The 19833-nt window shown below is 56.5% G+C and overlaps 8 protein-coding genes across 8 annotated transcripts; 4 read left to right on the top strand and 4 right to left on the bottom strand.

Annotated features, from left to right (window-relative positions):
* The first annotated feature begins 410 nt into the window (after positions 1-410).
* Positions 411-2436, top strand: IE81DRAFT_198917 (alpha/beta-hydrolase). Its single transcript, XM_025510864.1, has 4 exons — positions 411-1234; positions 1330-1601; positions 1696-1784; positions 1866-2436. The coding sequence occupies exons 1-4, from the start codon at positions 684-686 to the stop codon at positions 2295-2297; spliced, it is 1344 nt and encodes a 447-aa protein (XP_025368140.1). The 5' UTR covers positions 411-683; the 3' UTR covers positions 2298-2436.
* Positions 2437-2439: 3 nt separating this feature from the next.
* IE81DRAFT_325073 (hypothetical protein) lies at positions 2440-4967 on the bottom strand. Its single transcript, XM_025514407.1, has 4 exons — positions 3654-4967; positions 3521-3580; positions 3355-3441; positions 2440-3278 (listed from the first exon to the last, which is right to left on the bottom strand). Exons 1-4 carry the CDS (start codon positions 4598-4600, stop codon positions 2576-2578), a joined length of 1797 nt encoding a protein of 598 aa, XP_025368139.1. The 5' UTR covers positions 4601-4967; the 3' UTR covers positions 2440-2575.
* A 4117-nt stretch (positions 4968-9084) lies between these two features.
* IE81DRAFT_348764 (hypothetical protein) lies at positions 9085-12186 on the top strand (the record flags this gene model as incomplete). Its single annotated transcript, XM_025516294.1, has 2 exons — positions 9085-11387; positions 11454-12186. 2 exons carry the CDS (start codon positions 9085-9087, stop codon positions 12184-12186), a joined length of 3036 nt encoding a protein of 1011 aa, XP_025368138.1.
* Positions 12187-13108: 922 nt separating this feature from the next.
* On the top strand, positions 13109-14305 carry IE81DRAFT_348763 (hypothetical protein; the record flags this gene model as incomplete). Its single annotated transcript, XM_025516293.1, has 1 exon — positions 13109-14305. The coding sequence occupies one exon, from the start codon at positions 13109-13111 to the stop codon at positions 14303-14305; it is 1197 nt and encodes a 398-aa protein (XP_025368137.1).
* A 97-nt stretch (positions 14306-14402) lies between these two features.
* On the bottom strand, positions 14403-15380 carry IE81DRAFT_348762 (hypothetical protein; the record flags this gene model as incomplete). Its single annotated transcript, XM_025516292.1, has 3 exons — positions 14403-14506; positions 14584-14965; positions 15042-15380. The coding sequence occupies 3 exons, from the start codon at positions 15378-15380 to the stop codon at positions 14403-14405; spliced, it is 825 nt and encodes a 274-aa protein (XP_025368136.1).
* Positions 15381-15676: 296 nt separating this feature from the next.
* Positions 15677-16662, bottom strand: IE81DRAFT_325066 (histone-fold-containing protein). Its single transcript, XM_025514406.1, has 3 exons — positions 16272-16662; positions 15941-16172; positions 15677-15852 (listed from the first exon to the last, which is right to left on the bottom strand). Exons 1-3 carry the CDS (start codon positions 16332-16334, stop codon positions 15836-15838), a joined length of 312 nt encoding a protein of 103 aa, XP_025368135.1. The 5' UTR covers positions 16335-16662; the 3' UTR covers positions 15677-15835.
* Positions 16663-17111: 449 nt separating this feature from the next.
* On the top strand, positions 17112-18184 carry IE81DRAFT_325065 (histone 3). The gene is made up of 3 exons (XM_025514405.1): positions 17112-17415; positions 17512-17709; positions 17877-18184. Coding segments are annotated over exons 1-3 (411 nt in total). The 5' UTR covers positions 17112-17413; the 3' UTR covers positions 18088-18184.
* Positions 18185-18188: 4 nt separating this feature from the next.
* Positions 18189-19517, bottom strand: IE81DRAFT_198657 (hypothetical protein). The gene is made up of 2 exons (XM_025510863.1): positions 18992-19517; positions 18189-18878 (listed from the first exon to the last, which is right to left on the bottom strand). Exons 1-2 carry the CDS (start codon positions 19349-19351, stop codon positions 18408-18410), a joined length of 831 nt encoding a protein of 276 aa, XP_025368133.1. The 5' UTR covers positions 19352-19517; the 3' UTR covers positions 18189-18407.
* Between the last annotated feature and the right edge of the window lie 316 nt (positions 19518-19833).

Genomic DNA, 19833 nt, shown 5'->3' with positions numbered 1-19833 from the left:
CCAGTTCAAGCTCACAAATGAGGTTGAGCGACCGTCTGCGACCGTGAGGCTCCTAATCACGTGCTAGACCCGGGCTGATAATCAATTCAAGATTCTCGACCTTGAAGATATTCACGATTCGAAGTTCCAAATTCACGATTGCCCGCCTACGATTATGCCGTACGTATACATACCTTTAATTTCGACTGTACCTGCGCTGATCCGTTTTATCCGTGCGGAGCCCTACAGCTTACGCGCGTTTGCTTTCACGAATTCATCATTCATATTCACGATTTTGATTTCTCGCCTTCGCCGCGAGGCAAACCAATATCTGGACAACCGCTTCGAATTTGACACAACGCTCCTCGTGATTTAGGAGAAGCACGAATCAAGAATCCCCAGCTCCACGACTGCGATAGACGGATTTGGAAGCTGCGATGCTGCACGTGCAATGTGAATCACGAATGTATGATGCCGCGCTTCCACACACCTTCGACCTGCCTACTGGGATGAAGGTGCTGCCTTAGTGATGTGGTCCGCTTTTGGAATGCGCGCGTGTGATAATCACGGCGCACTAGCCATGTGGACAACATCACCCGCTCGCTCCCTCCTTCGTGATCACGTCTACCATCCTCCATCTGACTGCGCAGGATCGTCGTGCAAGCTGATTGCCTACGACGTCTCCACCAGACCGTTTGATCAGGATGAGCGACATCAACCGGCCTGCCAGGCCGTACGTGTCGATCCAGCACCAACCATGGAAGGCCATCTACATGACCAAGACTCTCATATCTGTCCTTTTCTTTCAGTTGCCCTTCTACGCAATCACGCAGCTGCTCTTTCGATCTGCCCGTCCCCATCCCGACTTTACCTTTGCTCAAGCAATGGTAGTGCGCATCGTGCGTTTCATGGGTCTCTTCAGGCGCGCAGACTGGTACTCCGATAGATGGACCGTGGAGAAGCTGTCGAAGTACACGAACGCAAAGTCAGAATCTCTCGGTAGGCTCTTGGCCAAGGCGGTGTGGGTGCCAAAGCTGGATGGCGCGCTACAAGGTGAGGCGGGTCAGCTGGAAAAGAGAGCGGGAACGCGCAGCGTGCGCACCCACGGCTGGTGGTTTGCCATCCCGTCCAGCCTGGACTCGCACGGCAATGCGGCGCAATGGCGGGAGCTGTTTGACGAGGAGGATGTAGAGAAGGCAGCAGTGGCCAGGATAAAGGCTGCCAAAGGCGAGCAGGTGTTGCTCTACTTTCACGGGTCAGTCACGCTATGACAGAGCTGGCCCTGTCACCGCTCCCTCCGTCCAGACCACATGCTCACACTCTTTTCGCCTGTACGCCAATTCTCCGCAGAGGAGGCTACTTGGAGCGATCTGCTGGGCCCAAATCCCAAACTACAGCTGTACCTCGTCAGCTGCTCAAAAAGATCGAGGAGCACCTTGCTCAAGGATACGAAGGCGATGCAAAGCTCTTGCCGCGCAAAGCGTTCTCGCTCGAGTACCGGCTCAGCGACAAGACATCATTCTCGGGCATCCTTGCCGACGCCGTGTCCAGCTGGCGTTATCTTGTAGAGGACTGCGAATATGAGCCGGAGAACATCTATGTTGGAGGCGACAGTGCTGGAGGTGAGAGATTTTGAATAGGCGTGATGGGCCCTCCACGTCTGCCCCGCTGCGCGCCATCTGATCCGCTGCTCCTCGGGCCCACGCCTCGCCTCAGGTCACCTCAGCCTCGCGCTTACGCGGTACATCCGAGACGTGCGACCTTTCGGCAAATCTGGGATGCCCCGGGGTCTGATGCTGTACTCGGTCAGTCTAGACGGGCGTCATGTTCCATTCCTCGCGCGCGCGCCCTAACCACTTCGAACCCCCCACTCTTCTCGCCTTTAGCCTTGGGTCGACGCCTCGCTGTCGTACGGCACCAAGCCCAACGCCTCGCATCACCTCAACGCGCCGTATGACATTTTGAGCCTCATGGGCCTGGCGACCGCATCCTCGGAGCTTCTGCGCGGCGTGGCAGCAGGCGACGAGAAAAGCCTGTACATTTCCAGCCTTCATCTGGGTCGCGAGTCGCCCGTGCACGACTACAAAGGCTTCCCTCCCCTCATCGTCATGGGTGGAAGTCTGGAAAAGTTCATCGACGAGATAAGGGATCTGGCAAAGGCGTACAAGAAAGATGTGCAGGCTGACCAAACGCTCGTGCACAGCTTTGAGGACAAGAAAGCGTCGCACGACCCGTACAACATTCCCATCTGCTATGCAGAGGTGCAGAAAGTCGGCATGGATCGCAACTTGAAGTGGCTACTCAAGCTGAACACTTGAAGACAAGTTCAAATCCCAAAGGAAGACGAAATGGAAGACGGCAAGCAGCGCGTCAACGACAGCGCTCCCATACCGCAGATCAGCACCTCTCACCCGTCCGCACTTCGCCTCACCCCGCTGTGCTCGGGTCGAGAAGTTTGTGCGTTGGATGACGTCTATTTGGGTACGAGTACGAATTACAACATGTAGAACGTAGATATCGTGTGCAGGCAGCTATCGTGTACAGTGACGCTCTGGCAAGTGGATGCATGCGGGCGCGATTGCTGTCTGGCCAAGGATCATGCCTTTTGCTGCTGTGCCAGCTCGGTTGCTTCGTCAGTCGAGCTTCGATGTGCCTCGCCCGCCTGACTGTCCTCGCTTGCATTGACGTCCTCCTTTCCTCTCGGAACGGTCTCATCCGCATCCCTAGCAAATGCAGCCTTCAAACGCTCTTCCACCTCTTTCGTCTTCTTCGTTTGCTTGCCTCCTACAGCGATGAGAACCGCAGCGGCGATGCCGCAGCTAAAAGACAGGACAATACCAAGCGCTGTCATCCAAGCTGGGCGATCGTGGTACTTTTCAGGACCAGCATAACCCCACATGGCCGCGCACAGACAGCATTGAAAGATGCTGTTGCCGACGTTGAGGGCTGTGATGGCCACAGCCATGCTGATCGGAAATGCGGTATGGGTACTGGTCTCGGTGTACCGGTACCAAGTTGCCGATGCTGCAAATCTGCTCTGCAGCTCCATCATTCTCTCTGCTTGTCGCGGCTTGAGCACATGCTCAGCATCGTGATCGATGGACGGGAGCGTGGACAGCTGATCTTGCGCATTTCCAGCTTGTCCCTCTCCCGCAGCAGTAGGTGAGCTTGGCTCCTTTTCATACTTCTGTTCCAGCCTTTCTTCTGCCAGATCTTCGCGGTTCTTGAGGGGAGGAAGACCTCGCTCTCGCCTTAAGCGCCAGGTGAGGTTGCGATAGTGGCAGATTCGCGACATCCGGCTGCATCATGTACATGCGCACTCGTCGTGAGCGGCGCTGACACAGGAATGGCGAGAGTTCAGAATCTGTTACTCACTATGTATCGCGTACGCGCCAAGGGATGAGGCCGACACCGGTGATGGTGAACAACCCGTTGATCGCTTGACTGAAAGCCTCAACCTGACTGTCGAAGAATATGGTGGGGATGATGATCAGCGTGGATGCCGGGATTGAGGGAAAGGGTGCGGTGATGCTTCACTCACAGGTCTTTGTTTCCAGGCACCCACCCAAACAGGCAGATGACCAGAGCAGCTCCAGTGAATCTAAACGCGATAGGGAAGCAGCTTCGGGTAAGGAGGGCAATCGAAGGAGACCGAAAGCTCGTGAGGCACTTACACAACAAGAAAGCCGTAGATGGATACGATGATGCCAAGTGGGGTCTTCATGAATGTCCAAACACCCGAGAGCACCTTCTTGAGAAGCGCAATGCGCTGCTGTCTCTTTGTGAGCAGATGCTCGACGTGAGAATCGAGGAGCGCTGCCGACTCATCCGCACTGTCGACGTGCTTCCGTGTCCGCGCACGTGTGACCGCGCCGCCACCCTCCAGCTGGCCTTCGACATCGTCAGCGAGTCGCTCTTCGGGGCTTGGAAGGTCGACGATAGGCTCGGAGCCAGCGAGAGCAGCAGGCACAAAGATGCTCCGCGTGATGTCGGAGAGCACGGCAACTGTGCCAACGCGGGGGTCGATGACGTCCAAGACCTCTACAGCTTCCCAGCTGTGCTCGTCCTCAAGCTCAGAAGCTCGCGTGCTGTTGCGCGTGGGTCCTCGTCGCAAGGAAGCGGTAAGGGCCTCTGTTGAGCGCTTCGCCTCTTTGGTGCGCCCTGTGGGCCTTTGCGATGCCTCTTGGCGGTGTCCACTTCGCCCGAATGGCCATCGAGACGCAATCCTTTTGCGCGATGCGCTCTCTTTGAGCGAATCCTCATCGACATTGCCTCTACCGTCTTCTTGAGCTTCGCGTATTTCTTGCAGCTCATTACCGATTGCAGCGAACCTATTGAGTCGGCGTACACGTCGTTCTTCGGCGCGGCGCTCCGCGATGGCCCGGTGTCTGGATGCGATGCCTTCTACGATGCCATGCCTGCGGTGATCTCGATCGGGATGCTTGTTGTGGATGGCGTGATGCAGAGGCCCATGTGCATGCCCAGCTTCGCGATTCAGCAGGTCGTCAGCATGGGCTCGTCGCTGTTCCACAGCAGCGTTGGGAGCGGGCGAAGGGCTTGACGGAGAGCTGACCGTCGACCGCCGGCGCACACGCACCGATGGTCCTCTGGGATTGGACATGTTGATTTCGATATATGGATTGATGGTGGTCGTTGATGGTCGTAATGATGCCAGAGATTTCCGGCAAGTCGCAATCGTGAAGCCAATTTCCCAACCAGCCTAGCGCCAGAGGTATCATGCAGGTCTGCCAGCGCGAGTCAGTTGAGGGTGAGACAAGATCAGTCGAGCGCACGAACGATTTGTGTATCGATTGTGGCCTTTCTTGCGCACATCAGGCGGCTGGCGAGTCGTGTCGCAGTTGACAGCGACGGAGAGTCGAGAGTGCCCCGTCCATGAGCCGTCGCGGCTTCCCGATCGTCTCAAAGAAGTCGTCAAATCACGAATGGTAAATTGAAGCAAGCGTGCAAATACCGTCCGTCTATCTGAGTCAGAGTCAGAGTCAGCCGTCACGAGTCCCGATGCAGGCGACAACTTTTTGGATGTCCGCTATATCGCTTATACCCGCCCTTGGCCATGCAGCGCGCGGGAATTCGAGCCGGCTAGCCGACGAGGGTTCGCACAGGGGCGGGAGCAAGCAATGAGTGAATCTTGAATCCATGCTGCTTGCGTCCATGCTGTGTACGGTACCGTACATGTCAAGATGCATAATCGGCAGAATAATCACGAATATTCGCGCGCAAGTAAGGGACTTGCGGCGCGGTGTATATACAGCATAATCGCGCGTGAATAGGAAGTGGCCTCTGCGATTTTGATTGCTTAGCTCTCCGCTTAACGGACGCGTGCTCTCGGCTATAGCAGGACAGGTAGCGCTAGTTGCCATCATGATGCTTGTCGGCCATCCATGCACCCACGATCATGATATATGTGCCATGTCGAAGCATACTCACGACTATCATAATCAGAGAGGGCGCGCTTAGCAATCGGAAGTCACATTCAATTCGAATGAACCAGGTGTTGCGATTCGAATCAAAGATTCTTTGACTGGAACGTAGACCGCGACGTGGTCGACAAACACGGAGACGCTCCCCATGCTTGACGCTTCATCACGCACTCGGACCCTTGCATCGCTGTAGAGGATGCTCATGCCTGTGCCCACTTTGCTGCAAGACCATTGTACAGTCAAGGTCAAGAATCGCGAGTCTCGATGGCATGATCATCTTCTGAAGAATTGGAACTCCCTGCTGCCGCTTTGAAATCTTGAATGTGAATCTTGAATGCGGCTTGAGCCCCAATCAAAACTCAAAATCGGCCGCCGAATCGAGTACCGGTGCACGTAGACTACGATTTTGATTTGAGTTGTTGTTGTTCAGATGACTTAGAAGTTGAAGTAAATTGACCACAGTCAGTCAAGAGTCAAGCGTCAAGCGTCCTTGAATCCGGCAAGCCGTGAGGCTTGGCATCTTGGAATCAGGAATCTTGAATGCAAGATCTGGATTCAAAGTTTCAACTCTTTAATTGATTCCTTGCGTGAGGCAAGCCAGGTGTGCCTGCTTGTCTTGTACGCTCACCATCGACTCAAGACTGTGATCCGTGACATGGTCTGTCATGATCTCTCCACCGTCCGGCGCTGCCCCACAGCTACCTCCGCCAACGCCCAGACTCGCCTTTGACGTTCGTTCAAATTCAAAAGTTGACATTCACATTCAGATTCCTGATTTACAGATCCGCCGATGGAAGTTGCGAGCGCTGTCGAGCGCTGCACCGCTAGTCAGGCAGTGAGTGCGCACGAGCACACGGGACCACCGTACCGGCGAGCGGCGCTAGTGGTCTTGCTGGCACTTGGTTTTTGCATCCGAGGCTGGTGCTCGCGGCTCGGGGCGAACGAGGCATTAGTAGTCATGCAGAGGCAAGAGCGTTGGCTGCATGGCGGGGAAGTTTGCTCAACATTGATGAGTGGTAGTCGCAGAAGCAGAGTAGTCTGTGTGCAGTACACACTACTAGACTGTAGACTCTACACACTCACCAATGATTGTTACGGATAGTCAAGTCACAACAACATATATGCAGCCATCAGTCGTGAGTGTCTGCGCAGGAGGTTCCTAATCGACGAATGCCATGCGGCGTGTCACGTCTTCTGCATGCAGCTATTATAGACTTGGGGGACGTGCAGAGCAGCATATATACCAGTCATCGCGCGGTCACCGGAGCCTCGAACCGACCGTCTGGGCGTTCCGATGGGAAGCAAGCAAGGTTCCTCACCCAGCCTCAACTCGTAGCTCGTGACCCGCGAGAGGAGCCTTTGAATATGCTCCTCATTGCTTCTATGTGCATCGATGTGGCAAAGTCGAGTCGTATGGACCACGTCGTCTTGACCTTCTTGTCTTTCTGGAGATCGGGCGCTTTCTCAAGTCGCAGCAAGCTAAGTATAGGTATACGCTCAAGACTCGAGACTCGAGACTGCATGTAGCTCCAGTCGAGGCAAGAGCGACCCACGGCCGAATTGGCGCTAGATAAGATGCTTACAGCCGCGCATGCTCTGGGTGTGGCCGTGCTCAGATGTGCCCGCAGGCACTGCAGCACTGCAAGCTTTCTGCACGCTCTTGGCTCGCGTGCTGCAGCGAATCCGGCTGATGAAGGAGACGCTGCTGATGCTGGGTGTTGCAAGCAAAGTCTAAGGTTTGCCGTGTGCGTGCGCATTCAGGTGATTCTATCTCTACCCCGCATGGTTTTGCATGGATGGGCCTGCACTTGCAGGCACTCAGCTCTTCCGAACTCTCATTTCAGAAGTTGGTCACACTCGTCGAACTGCATCTCGGGCACAATCAATGGCAGCTAGGCATCACCTATCGCACAGCTGCCCCGCACTCATCTTCGAAGTGCAAGAAGTTGATTACTCGTTGTGTGAGGAGCAAGGGAAAGGCCATGCAGCATTCGCGCGGCAGCGCGTGCGCCGTCGCCCACACTTCTCCACACGCGCGCTCCATTTCCCACACCCCTGCGCATGCCGCGGGAGCAAGAACAAGAAACACAGCAGCGCCACGCACAGCCCGAAGTTTTGCGGATATTGAACTCAAAGTGGTCGCAGTATAGTGCTGTAGCGCCAGTGAAGAATGATGACGCCCGGGCTAGGCTGCATGATGAACCATGCAGCCCGCGTTAAGGGCGGTCGTTCGTGCAGCGCGCATGAATCAGTATAGGGGGGCCACGACAGCACACTATGACTGTCAAACGCGCCTCTCGCGACGTACCGCGTCAACCTCAAGCTCCGGCATCGCGGCCTGCATGATGTGCAAAGGCGCGTAAGTCGAGGCTGTGAGCGGCATGCAGCCATTCGCGGCATCGAGACCTGAGCTACGAGGCCTTGGCCTTCGCGAGCTTTCGCGAAGCACTTCCAATTTCGCATCGTTTCTCGATCTGCGCTCTGCCGAGTTTGAGTGAGCACTACCGGGACAGCGGTAACCACTTGCAAGCAGACGTGACATTTGAGGAGCCTGATCCTTAATTGAAATAGAGCAGGAGCTATAAGCATAGAGACACTTCGAAAACAAGCCAACCGAGGCTTGACGGCGGACTCATTCATATCTGATTGAGCATCATGCCCCGACTCAAACGCAGCCCAACAGCTTGCAGCTATTCTTGATTCTATACGATGCATACATCGATCATAACGCCGCGCTCCAAGCCCCGGCGAACTCCAGTCCTTCGCGGCATGCAGCAGCAGGAGCAGCAGCAGCTACTGTAGCAGGATGTACTGTACGCATCACCGCGCTTCATCACCAGCTTGCCGTACGTCCGCAGCATGCAATCACGCAAAGCATGACTGCATGACAGGTCCAGTGCCGCGTGCAGACAAGTGGCATGCATCTTCTTGTCCCTCGCACGCGCTCGCTCGGGCCTCCTTTTGCGAAGGGCGCGGGCGCACACAGTCGGGCGCCCGCGCCCCTCTCCTCTCACAGGCGCTCGCCTCTGCCAAGCGCCACACGTGGAAGAGGCGCTTGGACCTGCTTCATCTCATTTCGCGCTGACCATTGACTCTCGACCACGACAATCACTGGTCATCATAGACGCGTCGACCTTTGCACCTGTATCAGTCTCGTTTCCGACTCGTCGTGACCCGACCCGACTCGACTCGACTCGACTCGACTTGATCCTTCACCGTCACTAAGTAACCGGCATTTTGGGCTCCCCGTTGCGTATTTCCACTCCCTCGACACCTTCCTATCGGCGACAAACGCCTTTCATTGACCGTGTGTCGCTTGATTAAAAGCTCGAGTGCTACCGTCTGCTCGGCCAGACACGCAGCTCGTATCGAGCTCGAGCAATCCTCCGCCCTCGATCCTCCAACTTCCTATCTTCGTGTCCGCGTGGTTGCGGCGTCATCGACCAACGTCACCCTCTCTCGCTCTGCTACTCTTATCCGTTGGCATCGTCATCCTTCCTCTTCACAGCAACTCCAGCTGCATGACATTCTTCACGCCCTGACGTTTTGAACGACTTGTGTTATTCATCCAACGCCACGGTTGGCAGCGTGCGGTCTTCTGAACGCTTCGTCCCCCAACCAACAGTCAGCCCCTCTCAGTCGCTACACCCAAGTTAACCTCGTCATGTCCTTGCTCAACATGGCATCCATCGACACTGGCGATCTGGACGACTTTCTACACACCGAACAGATGATGGAGAGCGACGCGACCGATCTCAACGGGAATGTGAACACAATTACGCCCCCGTCCGAATACAAAAGATCGGATAGCGGCACTCAAGCCAAGCGGAAGAGCAAGCCTGCTCAACTTGCCATCTCTGCGGTGCCGAACCATCTTCAGTCTGGTGCTCATCACTCGAATGGACGAATGACTGGCTCCCCCGCTCTTTTGCCAGCTTCGCCGAGCACCGCCGATGTCTGCTTCCCAACTCATATTTCCACTCCTAGCTCTCACAGCGCCTCTCTGCATAGCCTCTCATTCGAGTTCGGCGAGAGTGGTCCCGAGACGAGTCCAGACACGGGCATGAGCATGGTGCAGAGCCCGAGCGCTGCCCTGTCCTTGGCCCTTCCATCGCCAAACCCTCATTCGTACACCTTCGATAAACCACCGTTCCGAAGCTTTGGCATTCAGTCGCCGGTCGCATGGCCTGCCGATGGCTTTGGAGGTATGGAGCACGATGCTCGTTTTGTCCCTGACCACTTTGCCATGCGGCTCTCGCACGTTGATGCCTACCCAGCCGGACCCTTCCGCGACATGGATGGCGCAGAGGAGATGCTGACGATGCCGAATGCGCCGGTGGGTTTCAAGATGGAAGCTTCCGAGCACCCAATGGACTTCACGCTGGAGAACATGCCAAGCCCCTTCTCTGAAGATCGATCAAGCCCTAGCTCATCTGCCCATGCTAGCATGCTAGGCAACGTGAGCCCTGTGTCAGACAAGCGCCGCCGACTCGGTAGTCCTACCGGTAGTGCCAGCACGGCAAGCTCGAAAGTAGCGCATCGCTCCAGTGACTCCAAGCGACGTTCTGGCGGAGGCGCAAAGCGCAAGCAGACCAAAAAGGGAGCATCTCCACCTCTGCCCACGAGCGGCGCCGATGTCCCCGCTGAAACGGATCCTCCCAATGGTGAAGCGCAAACAAGTGAAGCCACTGCTTTGCCTGCTCAGCCTGCTCTGCCTGCTCTGCCTGCTCTGCCTACTCAGCCTGCTCAGCCTGCCGCAGTGGACCCATCGCTTGCCACAGACAAGCAGCCAGAAGAAGCCAAGCTAGCGCCTGCGAAACCATCCAAGAAAAGGGAGCCTCCTTCCGCATCGCAGATCACCGAAAGTGGCCAGCCTTTCCCGGTCATTGACACGTCGGCCACTCACTCGTCGCTGTTCGTCCATCCTGACACATCTGGGCTCACAAAGCGCGAGGCGAGGCTGGTCAAGAATCGCGCTGCCGCCTTCCTCAGTCGTCAGCGCAAGCGAGAGCAGTTCGAGGAGCTCGAGAGCCGCTGTCGAAGCATGTCACGACTGGTCTGGCGTCTGTGGGAGGTCGCTGCTGGTCCCGATATGCCCTGGTCGGCTTTCGGACAGACAGTGTTGCCAATGTTGCTGGGAGAAGAGACACCAGACGTTCGCGAAGTTCTTGAACTGGTGGTCAACGCCAAAGGAGCCAGCATCGCACCTACCGAAGACCCCTCAGCAGGGTCTTCTGTGCCGCCTCTTTCTGATCAAGCCAGCGAAATTTCGGAAAGCTTTAGCACACGCGGTGTCAAACGCGACCGTGGAGAGGCGAACCACACAGCCAACGCAGCGACTTCAGATCAAGCGCCACAAAACGAATTATTCTCGCTGCGCTCGCAAATGGAAGCGTCAAACCTCGATGAGGCTGCCTCTGCGTCGCAGTGGCCTGCATCGATGAACATGCTGAATGGGGGCAGTGCTGCACCCAGGCCTCAGACCGGTGGCTCTACTGCACAAGCAGGCGATGAGCGTCCTTTTCGATCAGGGCCGCCAGCGTCTGTGACTGACAGCGACACGCTGGCCTCTGCCCGAACGCTAGTCGTCGAACCTGAAGCTGCTACCTGCAATCAGCTCAAGCAGGCGACCCAGTCGCTGACCCCGCCAGAATGTGGTCAGGAAGACCAAGAGGCATTGACTGCTTTTGTGAGCCGGGAGCCGGCTTCCGCCAGCCAGGAAGCCGCGGAAGACTATCAGGATGCTCGTGAAACCATGGATGGCACTGATTCGGTAACGACGATCGCGCACAAGTCACACCCAAAGCCAGTGCGGGCCCCTGCTGTCAAGTCAGGATCTGCCGGCCAATACACTCCTCGCAAGACAACAGGAGGCGTTGCCTTGATGGTCATGCTGTTCAGTTTCGCGTTGTTTGGAGCTACCTCAGCTCCAGGAGACGGGTCTGCACATGCGTGCGGCGACAATTTGTGAGTTTGTTGGTACTGGACTAGTCTGATAGAAGCCGCTCAACTGAGTCCATCGCCTTCTTCCAGCTTCAACCTTGGCCAGCAGATAGATTCTGCCGGAGCGCCACTGGTGCACTGCGTGCTTCCAAAGCGCAAAGACGAAGAGAAGGATGATCAAGAAGCAGACAGCGGGCACGCCGCTGAGGACAAGAGCAGCGCAAAGGCATCTCAGAGCCAAAGCAGCGCAGAATTGGAGCGCTTGCTCGATCTTCCGCTTGACTTGAGATGGGTGCGCGACAACGCACCAAACGACTCGATGAGCATGCACGCTCTGGGTGAGCACTTGGGGCGCAGCGGGCTTGACGTGGAACGGGCCTATCTCGACGTCGACGTCGAAAAAGAGTCAGAGCAGTCCGCCAAGAGCTCGCCAGCTCCGGCCACGCCTGTGCGCGAGGCCGCAAGCGATGTCAAGCCTTCTTCGTCCGCGTCGAGACGGGTGACGCTGTTCATTCCCGCACCACGCACAGCTAGTCAACGTGCTCAGCAGCAGTGGCGAGCCAGCGCGTCCGGCGGGTCTATTTCCAAGTCAGCACCGAGCAAAGCACGTAACTCCTCCAAGTCCTTAAGCTTCGTCAAAGCAGCTCGTACTGCCTTCCGGCTACTTGGCGCCACTGGCAGCCCTCGCACGCAGAACGGCGACCTGGTCCAGCAGGATTTCTTTGCCTTGGAGCTGGGTCTCACCGGGCCGAAGGATTTGCGCTCAAGCGCGGCGATTGTGGAGCAATTGCTCGCTGGTGCCAGATCTGTGCATCACGCTTGAAACTCGCGTTATCCATTGATTTGCCCACAAGGTCGCACGCGTGGCTTTCAGATGGAGGCAATCGGTCCTGGCACTCGACTTGCGCCTCTGTCCGCTCCGAATCGCGTCACGACTTCAGCCGACAGAACGAAATTTCTTGATCTTCTTGGTTTCCCTCTTTGGCCGTGACGGCCTTGCACAGCCACTCTTTATCATCGTTGCGCCCGTTTACTGAGTCCACAAAATCACGAATCAAAGGTCAAGATTGAGGGTCTCGAAGGAAGTCAAAATGGAACGAGGGCTGTTATATAAGGGCTGTGAAGGGCAGGCGATGAGAGTGTCTAGAATGTCAAATGTACAAAGCAATTCGATCGATGAAATTGAGTCATTTGGCTTGAGAATTTACCTCGCATGATGCCATCATCTCTGTTCGCATGCTCAGCATATATAGTCACGAGTCACAGTGGAGCGCGCAGTAAAACCCAAGCCACGAATGCGCAGCACGCCGAGTCGTGCAGATGGCCCACTGTCGCGCACGACTGCTACGCCCGAGCTTTTGACACGATAGTCTGAGTGGTAAAAGCTCAGCAGCATGGGTGCATGCATGGGCTCCTGACTTGCCGCTCGGTAGTGCCCGGAGCGTGGCGCATGAGATCATTTCTCGTTAGCGTGATCACAGCCACTTCTAGCAAACGTGTGTGTGTGTGTGGTGGGGGATGTCTGACAGGAGGGGGGAAGTCTGGAAGCGTAGGGAAATGCGGCGCTTTGGGCAGGTAGGCAGACATTCACAATGTGAATGTTGCAGGCATTGAGTGCGGGCTTTGGTTGGGAGGTACGTCTTCAAAAGGCGACCACATGGATTTTGCTCCCTGTCCAAGCTGGCATCTCACACAAACATCGAACCCGATCTGCTCGAGCCGCACTATCGACACCGCACAGAACCATGTCCTGCAGAAGACGAGATCGTGCAAACGGACTCGGCTGCTGCCCCGACGCCACTGGCACCCGTCCGTGGATCGAGTACGACGGCTTCGACTACCTCGTACAGCTCGAGCGAGGACACTCTGCGCCCCGGTGCGAGGCACATGCGAAGCGGCTCCCGGGTCAAAGCGCTCTGAGCTTGCCAGCGTATGATGCCTGTCTTCAGCGCTATAAGACAGAGGCCAAGAAGTACAGCCAATACGCAGGGCAGCAAGCAAGCATCTTGCACAAACCAAAGTATGCCTGCTTCGATTGCAGAAGGGCGTTCAAGCCCACCGCATGCGACGGAAACGAGAGCTTGTACGGCGCTCGAGGGCTGGCCGACCTGACCACCGATGGCCAAATCGTGCCCCCCACAGGGCAAGAGAGCGATGCAGAGCTGAGCTTAGCTGTAGCTCGCACACAGCATCTTAGTCGCAGAAGGCAAGATCGGGATGGAATTTACACGCATCCACCTGGTGCCAGACCGACCGACCCGGTGTGGTTGATCCGCACCGCGGCACCTTTGGACGAACGAGAGGACGCAACTGCTGAGCCAGTGGGCGATGTCAATTTGCTCGCAAGCCCTCAACGGATCGAGCATTACAAGAAATTTGGTCGCGCAACTGTCTCGCAGGCGCAAGAGCTCTTCCCAACAAGGACTTCCCGCCAGCCTTCCTTGGAGGCCGGAAAGACGCTCGAGGCGCGTCAGTCGTGGATTGCGAAGCATTCTTCCTCAGCGGCGCATGTCTTTTGGAGGCAAGTAGTCACTTGTTGCCCCGGCTGCGGTAAAGAGGGAGTTCGAGTTGGCTCGACCTTCCGCGCGCCGTCGAAGAAAGATGCCAAAGCGTGGGAGAGTATGCGCCGCTCAACGCTGGAGCAGGGCAATCGCTGGGACTTTTGCAAGACGAATGGCCAAGTGAAAGACTACAACGAGCTGGCAGGTCTGTTGCAGGCAAGGTGGGACAAGCAAGAGGGTGGAGGACGAGTGAGATGCAAAGATCGAGATCGAGAAAGGGTACTGCGCGACGAGTTGGGCTTGAGCGATTGCGACATCAACATCAGCAAATTCGCGCCCAAACTTTGCTTAGGACCTGATGGGCGCTGGGGGAGCATACCGCCAGGGACTTTCTGTGACGATCGTTGGATCTCGTCAAGTGGCGAGAACTTGCTACGCTGAGTCGTGCATCCGCTCGCGTCGCGGCCTCAGCACGACCACGCCGCCGCGCTACAAGACCACTCGCTCAAACGTCGCGATTTTACAAGTTGCGCGAGCCTCAACGTTGTCCAGCCAGCGGCAGCGGGCGTCCTTGGCCGGATCCACCGATGTAAGGGGCGGAGATCTTGTGGAGCGCAGCACTTCGATACGTGATTGGATCTTCTGGATCGAAAGAGCTCGGATCAGCTCCTCGCTGTTTTCTCCTTCGCAGTCAAGCCCAAGTCGTTCAGCCGCCGCACTCAGCGCGACCTGTGGTACGGTGAACGACTGCAAACGCTCCTGCTCCGCTGTGCCCTCTTCATCCCGGCGAATGAAGACCTCGAAGCAGCACAAAGGCGACCCGCCGAGGTTGTTGCCGACAGCGCCTTCTTCCCACTGCGCCTCTGATTCCTTGTATCTTCTGTAATGTTGAACGTCGAGCCTGCAGTCGAATCCTGTGGAGTCTGACTTGAGTGCATACACGACTGGGTAGTCCAAGAGCCAACCAGCCAAAGCTACCCCTGCCGAAGGCGCACGTCCAGAGAGCGAAAGGACGTGACCAGACAGAATCGCAGTAGATCGTCGGCAAGCTTCGCTAAGCAATTGGATGCATTTGAGGCTCTCGATCGCCGATGATGGGTGCTATCAAGATACAATGGTACTGGTCCAGGTCAGATGCTATCGCTTGGGCACTTACGCCGCTCACGCCGCCACTGACCAGGATGGTGCCTGCAGGAGAGTTCGAAGATGCGTCCATGACGCATGGCGGAGGGCAGGCGAGTCTGGCTACAGCCGCAACGTTTAGCACTCCGAAAGAGCCACTCGGGCCATGAATCCAGACCCTGAGGCCAGAAGCTCCATCCTGCGCTTCGAGGCTCTCGAGCGCTTGCGCCAACGGGACTGGCGCGACGCTACCGTCGTCGATAAGCTGCGACGGTTTGATACCTTCGGCGACGAAGGTGAGCGCCCGCGCTAGCTGTCTTATTCGACTACGCTTGCTGCGAGGGTGATGCTCGATGAGCTTCTGCAGAATGGCATCGTGCGTGGAAGTGATCATCTCCCGGGCTCCGTCCGCATTTTGAGAGCGCGAGCGAGCAGACCGAGCTTTGCTGTGGTTCGAGATGTTTAGGGAGATGGTGGGAGAGGTGCGATGTGCAGTGGCTGCATACAGGTCAGTGTGGGCTAATCGTGGCTGGCGTGGCGTGGCGCGAGAGATGCGGCGCGCGTTACGCACGGGACAATTGTGATTGTGATTGCATGTCGAGCATTCACAATTTTAATCACTGAACTGATAGCTTGACAGAGTACTCGCTCACAAACATGCTGGACAGCGTGAGCACGCGCACAATGAGAAAAGACACACGGAGACAGGCTCATGGATGCTAAGAAGGCATATAGAAGTACACGTGTGGGAGTTGAGACGGATACAAACGCTGAAGTGCATGGGTGTTTGTGCGTGTGAGAGCCCCAAAGGGCAAGTTTGTCGGTTTGATGACGGTAGACAATCTCCTCTTAGGCACCGAAACCGTCTATCGAGGAGAGTACAGAGAAGCAGCGGTCAGCACGGATGCTTAGACTGCACGCCGAGACATCATCAAAGCTAGTAATCATACTCACAAAGAACACGGCCTTGGCGCTTGAGAGCGTAGACGACGTCGAGAGAAGTGACAGTCTTGCGCTTGGCGTGCTCCGTGTAGGTGACAGAGTCGCGGATGACACCCTCAAGGAAGATCTTCAGGCATCCTCGAACCTCGTCGTAGATGAGACCAGAGATACGCTTGACACCACCACGACGCGCGAGACGACGGATAGCGGGCTTGGTGATACCTTGGATGTTGTCTCGCAAGATCTAAAGGGAGCGATGATTGGAAGAGTTTGTGTAAGCTCGAGTCTCGCCGCTGTTGAGATGTGCCAACCCAACTACGGAGCAAATAGTAACGATGCTCACCTTACGGTGACGCTTGGCACCACCCTTTCCGAGACCTTTGCCACCCTTTCCGCGACCAGACATGTTTGCTAAGAGTTTGTTGGGTGAGTGGAGGGTTGCGTTGAGCTGCGTTGAGCTTTGAAGCTAGATTGTGGTGTGATGCTAAGTGAGGGGAAATGAGTTGGATGATGCATCTCGACTGGTCTCCTTTTGAATACCTCGCCGCTCTCCCTGCTTAGCGTCTAATTTACGTGCGGTGCATCCTTGTCACGGGGGCCGCTCGTGAACGAGTCACAGTGACGATGCATCCACGCCGAACGATGCTTGGGGCACATGCGGGCGCCACACCTTCCGAAGATGTTTGGCCACCGATCCCTGCAAGATGCGAATGAGTGAGTGGCCCAATGAGAATGTCGCACGGAGCTGAGGCGCGCACGGAAATGCGGGTCGTGATGACGCGGTCTACCCACGCCGCGGCGCACGCATGCTTGCCTGCACCATCGACGCGCTTCGTGCGGGCGGCGGTGCGGTTGGGCCACGCACCGCTCGACATGCGGACAAAGCTGTGGCCCAACAGCACGCAACACGCGCATCGCGACGCGTGTGCAAGCGCGCCTCCACCTCTGCTGAGCGCGTGTAAAGTGTTGGACTTTTTGCATCGCGTTGTGGCCCAGGAGCACGACGGGCAGCCTAAGCACGCAGCAGGTGTGGCTGGGCCACAAGGGTTGCACCTCGGCAAGCGTTGCACCGTGCAAGCGTTGGTCGTCGCTCAGCACTGCTCGACTGCTTCATCAAGCTCCCTTCCGGCCGAATCGCGCTAGGGAGGCGCCGCGCATCGTGGCTTCGCGCCCACGCTGTTCACAAAATGTCCTGGCAGGCCTTTGGCCAAACAGATACGTGTGTGGCCCTACGGCTCGCTGAGCGGCTAGCCACTCACGAGTGTGGTGAGGAATGTCGCCAAGTCTGTCGAGCATGCACATCTCTCCCAATCTAATGACGTGCATGAGCAACGCGCCCCCCCTTCCTGCTCGTCCTCTTAAACCAAGCCCATTCTCGTTCACTTACACTTTTATCCTCCTTCCCCACAACTATCATCGTGATCTTCGCACGCACTCTGTCACTCACCAAGACACATCACTCAACCCTCAAACAACTCAGTCACAATGTGAGTATCGTCGCATCGAGCACACCCTCATCCGTTGTTGCTGTCCGAGGTCCTCGCGCTTACCGCCACTGGCATCATCTTCTCGACGTTACGCAGGGCTCGCACCAAGCAAACCGCACGCAAGTCTACCGGTGGTAAGGCACCCCGCAAGCAGCTCGCTACCAAGGCCGCTCGCAAGTCTGCCCCCTCCGCTGGTGGTGTCAAGAAGCCTCACCGTTACCGCCCTGGAACTGTCGCTCTGCGTGAGATTCGTCGTTACCAGAAGAGCACTGAGCTCCTCATCCGCAAGCTTCCGTGAGTACCTGCGTCGAGCACTGGTGGCAAGGTGCGACATGTCGCAGGCGAAGTGCATACCGCCGACAGATGGGCGAGGAAGGGTCTGGTGCACATCAGCTTGTCAAATGCTATCGCTCACTGTCACTGACATTGACTCGCTTATCCATCGTTGCATCCGCTTTCAGCTTCCAGCGTCTCGTTCGTGAGATTGCTCAGGATTTCAAGACCGACTTGCGCTTCCAGTCCTCGGCCGTCATGGCTCTCCAGGAGTCTGCTGAGGCCTACCTTGTCTCTCTCTTTGAGGACACCAACCTGGCTGCCATCCACGCCAAGCGTGTCACCATCCAGCCCAAGGACATCGCTCTCGCACGTCGTCTCCGTGGCGAGCGCTCTTGAGCGTTTCTCAGCTTGGTCACAAACCTTGCCACTACTTCGTACATCTGGAGCTCAGCTCATCAAGCTCTAACTCGTACACTGTCAATCTCATCCGGCGCACCCACTCTCGCCAGCTCGATCAGCATCATGCTCAATTCAACCCCATGCATCGTGCATTCTGCACACTCGTTCTCCCGTAGCGCAGTCCTACACATGTACACTTAGCCCAATATTCCATCGATCTTAGTTAGCCCCTCTGCTCGTGTGATGCGTAGACTTGAGTAGAATGACCAGCGTGCGGTTGCTGACGCGACTTGTCCATCTACGCATGCATTCCGTCATCACGACTGCCGGGCAACGTCTCTACACCAATACCACAGTGCCATGTACACGGTCAGGTCCGTATCGCTTGCCTTGATCACTGGGGACACCTGCACCTTGCCGCCCTCGACCGACTTGAGAAAGACGAATTCGTCATAGGTGGACACCACAGCGTGTTGAGCGTCGGCAGCTTGCATGAAGGCGATGGCGTCTCTCAGAGCCTTGACGTGAGGTTCGTTGGAGGAGGTCTGATCGTCGACTTGCACTTCCTGATCTTGCGCCAAGTTTGACAAGGTGACGTTCCAGGGAGGATGAATGCAGACGGGGGCGAGAATGTTGCCCGCTTGAGACGAGCGGAACACGAGCTGTCGAGGAATGGCAACGCCCGAAGAGGCGTGTACTGGTAGATGGTCGCCGATGTGCAGGGCACCTTTTTGCTTGCTCGTCGTGCTGTCAAAGCCGCCAAGCGCCACCTCGTCCTCCAAATTGAGCTGGGAGACGGAAGATCGTGCGACGAAGAATCAGAAATGGTCGACCTGCCCCCACGTCTCTGGCTGGGGCACGTAGGCGCATGCATATTCAACTACTCCGCCTCGCCACTCACCACTCTGAGAAAAGGCTGCCAGACTTGTACGATGCACCAAAGGTGTACAGTGTGCAGCAGCGTGACTTCGGGCAAGTCGCCCTTTCTAAATGCGGCTGGAGGCAGCACGTGCTGGAACTTGGCAGCGTCGTCCAAACTGCTTAGCTCGGCTTCGATAGCCTCTTTGAAACTGAGCGAAGAGGCTTCGCCTGCATTGCTGGGTGATCGCCAGGGCACGAGGTGCACCTTGGACGTCGTCTTGAGCGGAGGAGCTACTTGGTAGGGCGCTTGATAGTCGGCTGGAAAGGGATGCTTGGGCATCTCGGGCAACGAGAGCCGCAAGAACCGCTCGAGGAAGATGGGATCGCGCTGAGCTGCCATCTCGTCCGGGGATATCGAAGTGTCTCACACCAATGAAGCTGCTGCTGGTCCTGCGGATGCTCAGCTGAAGAGCACTGCAGGGCGAGCGCTTGCTGTGTGATTTGTGACTTGTGGCCGCGAGGAGCAAAGCACGTTGCTGCAGATGAGAGCGGATCAATCAGCTCGGTAGGTATCGCGGGCAGCCTGTCAAAGTGAGTGTGTCTGCGTGTTCAGCTCAGCTCCGAGTGTGGTGGTGGGTTGTCATGAAGGGCGATTGACATCAAGCGATTGCTAATGGGGCACAAATCGTGGCTGGACGCATGAACTGAACCCTTCCCTGTACGTCCTTCTAATCAGCTCTCCATACAATCACGGGCGCATTCGCTGTCACGATTCGCATTCACGATTCTGGTCGTTACGAAATCGGTGTTGCAATTGATTGGCTGCAGATCGTACATCTTCTTCGCTGCATGCTTGACACGCAGCCTACAGCTATCACTGCG

This window comes from Ceraceosorus guamensis (assembly GCF_003144195.1).
Source record: "Ceraceosorus guamensis strain MCA 4658 unplaced genomic scaffold IE81scaffold_52, whole genome shotgun sequence".
NCBI classification, from domain to species: Eukaryota; Fungi; Basidiomycota; class Exobasidiomycetes; order Ceraceosorales; family Ceraceosoraceae; genus Ceraceosorus; species Ceraceosorus guamensis.
The sequence above is the reverse complement of the archived record's forward strand: the minus strand, read 5'-3'. Positions and strand labels throughout refer to the sequence as shown.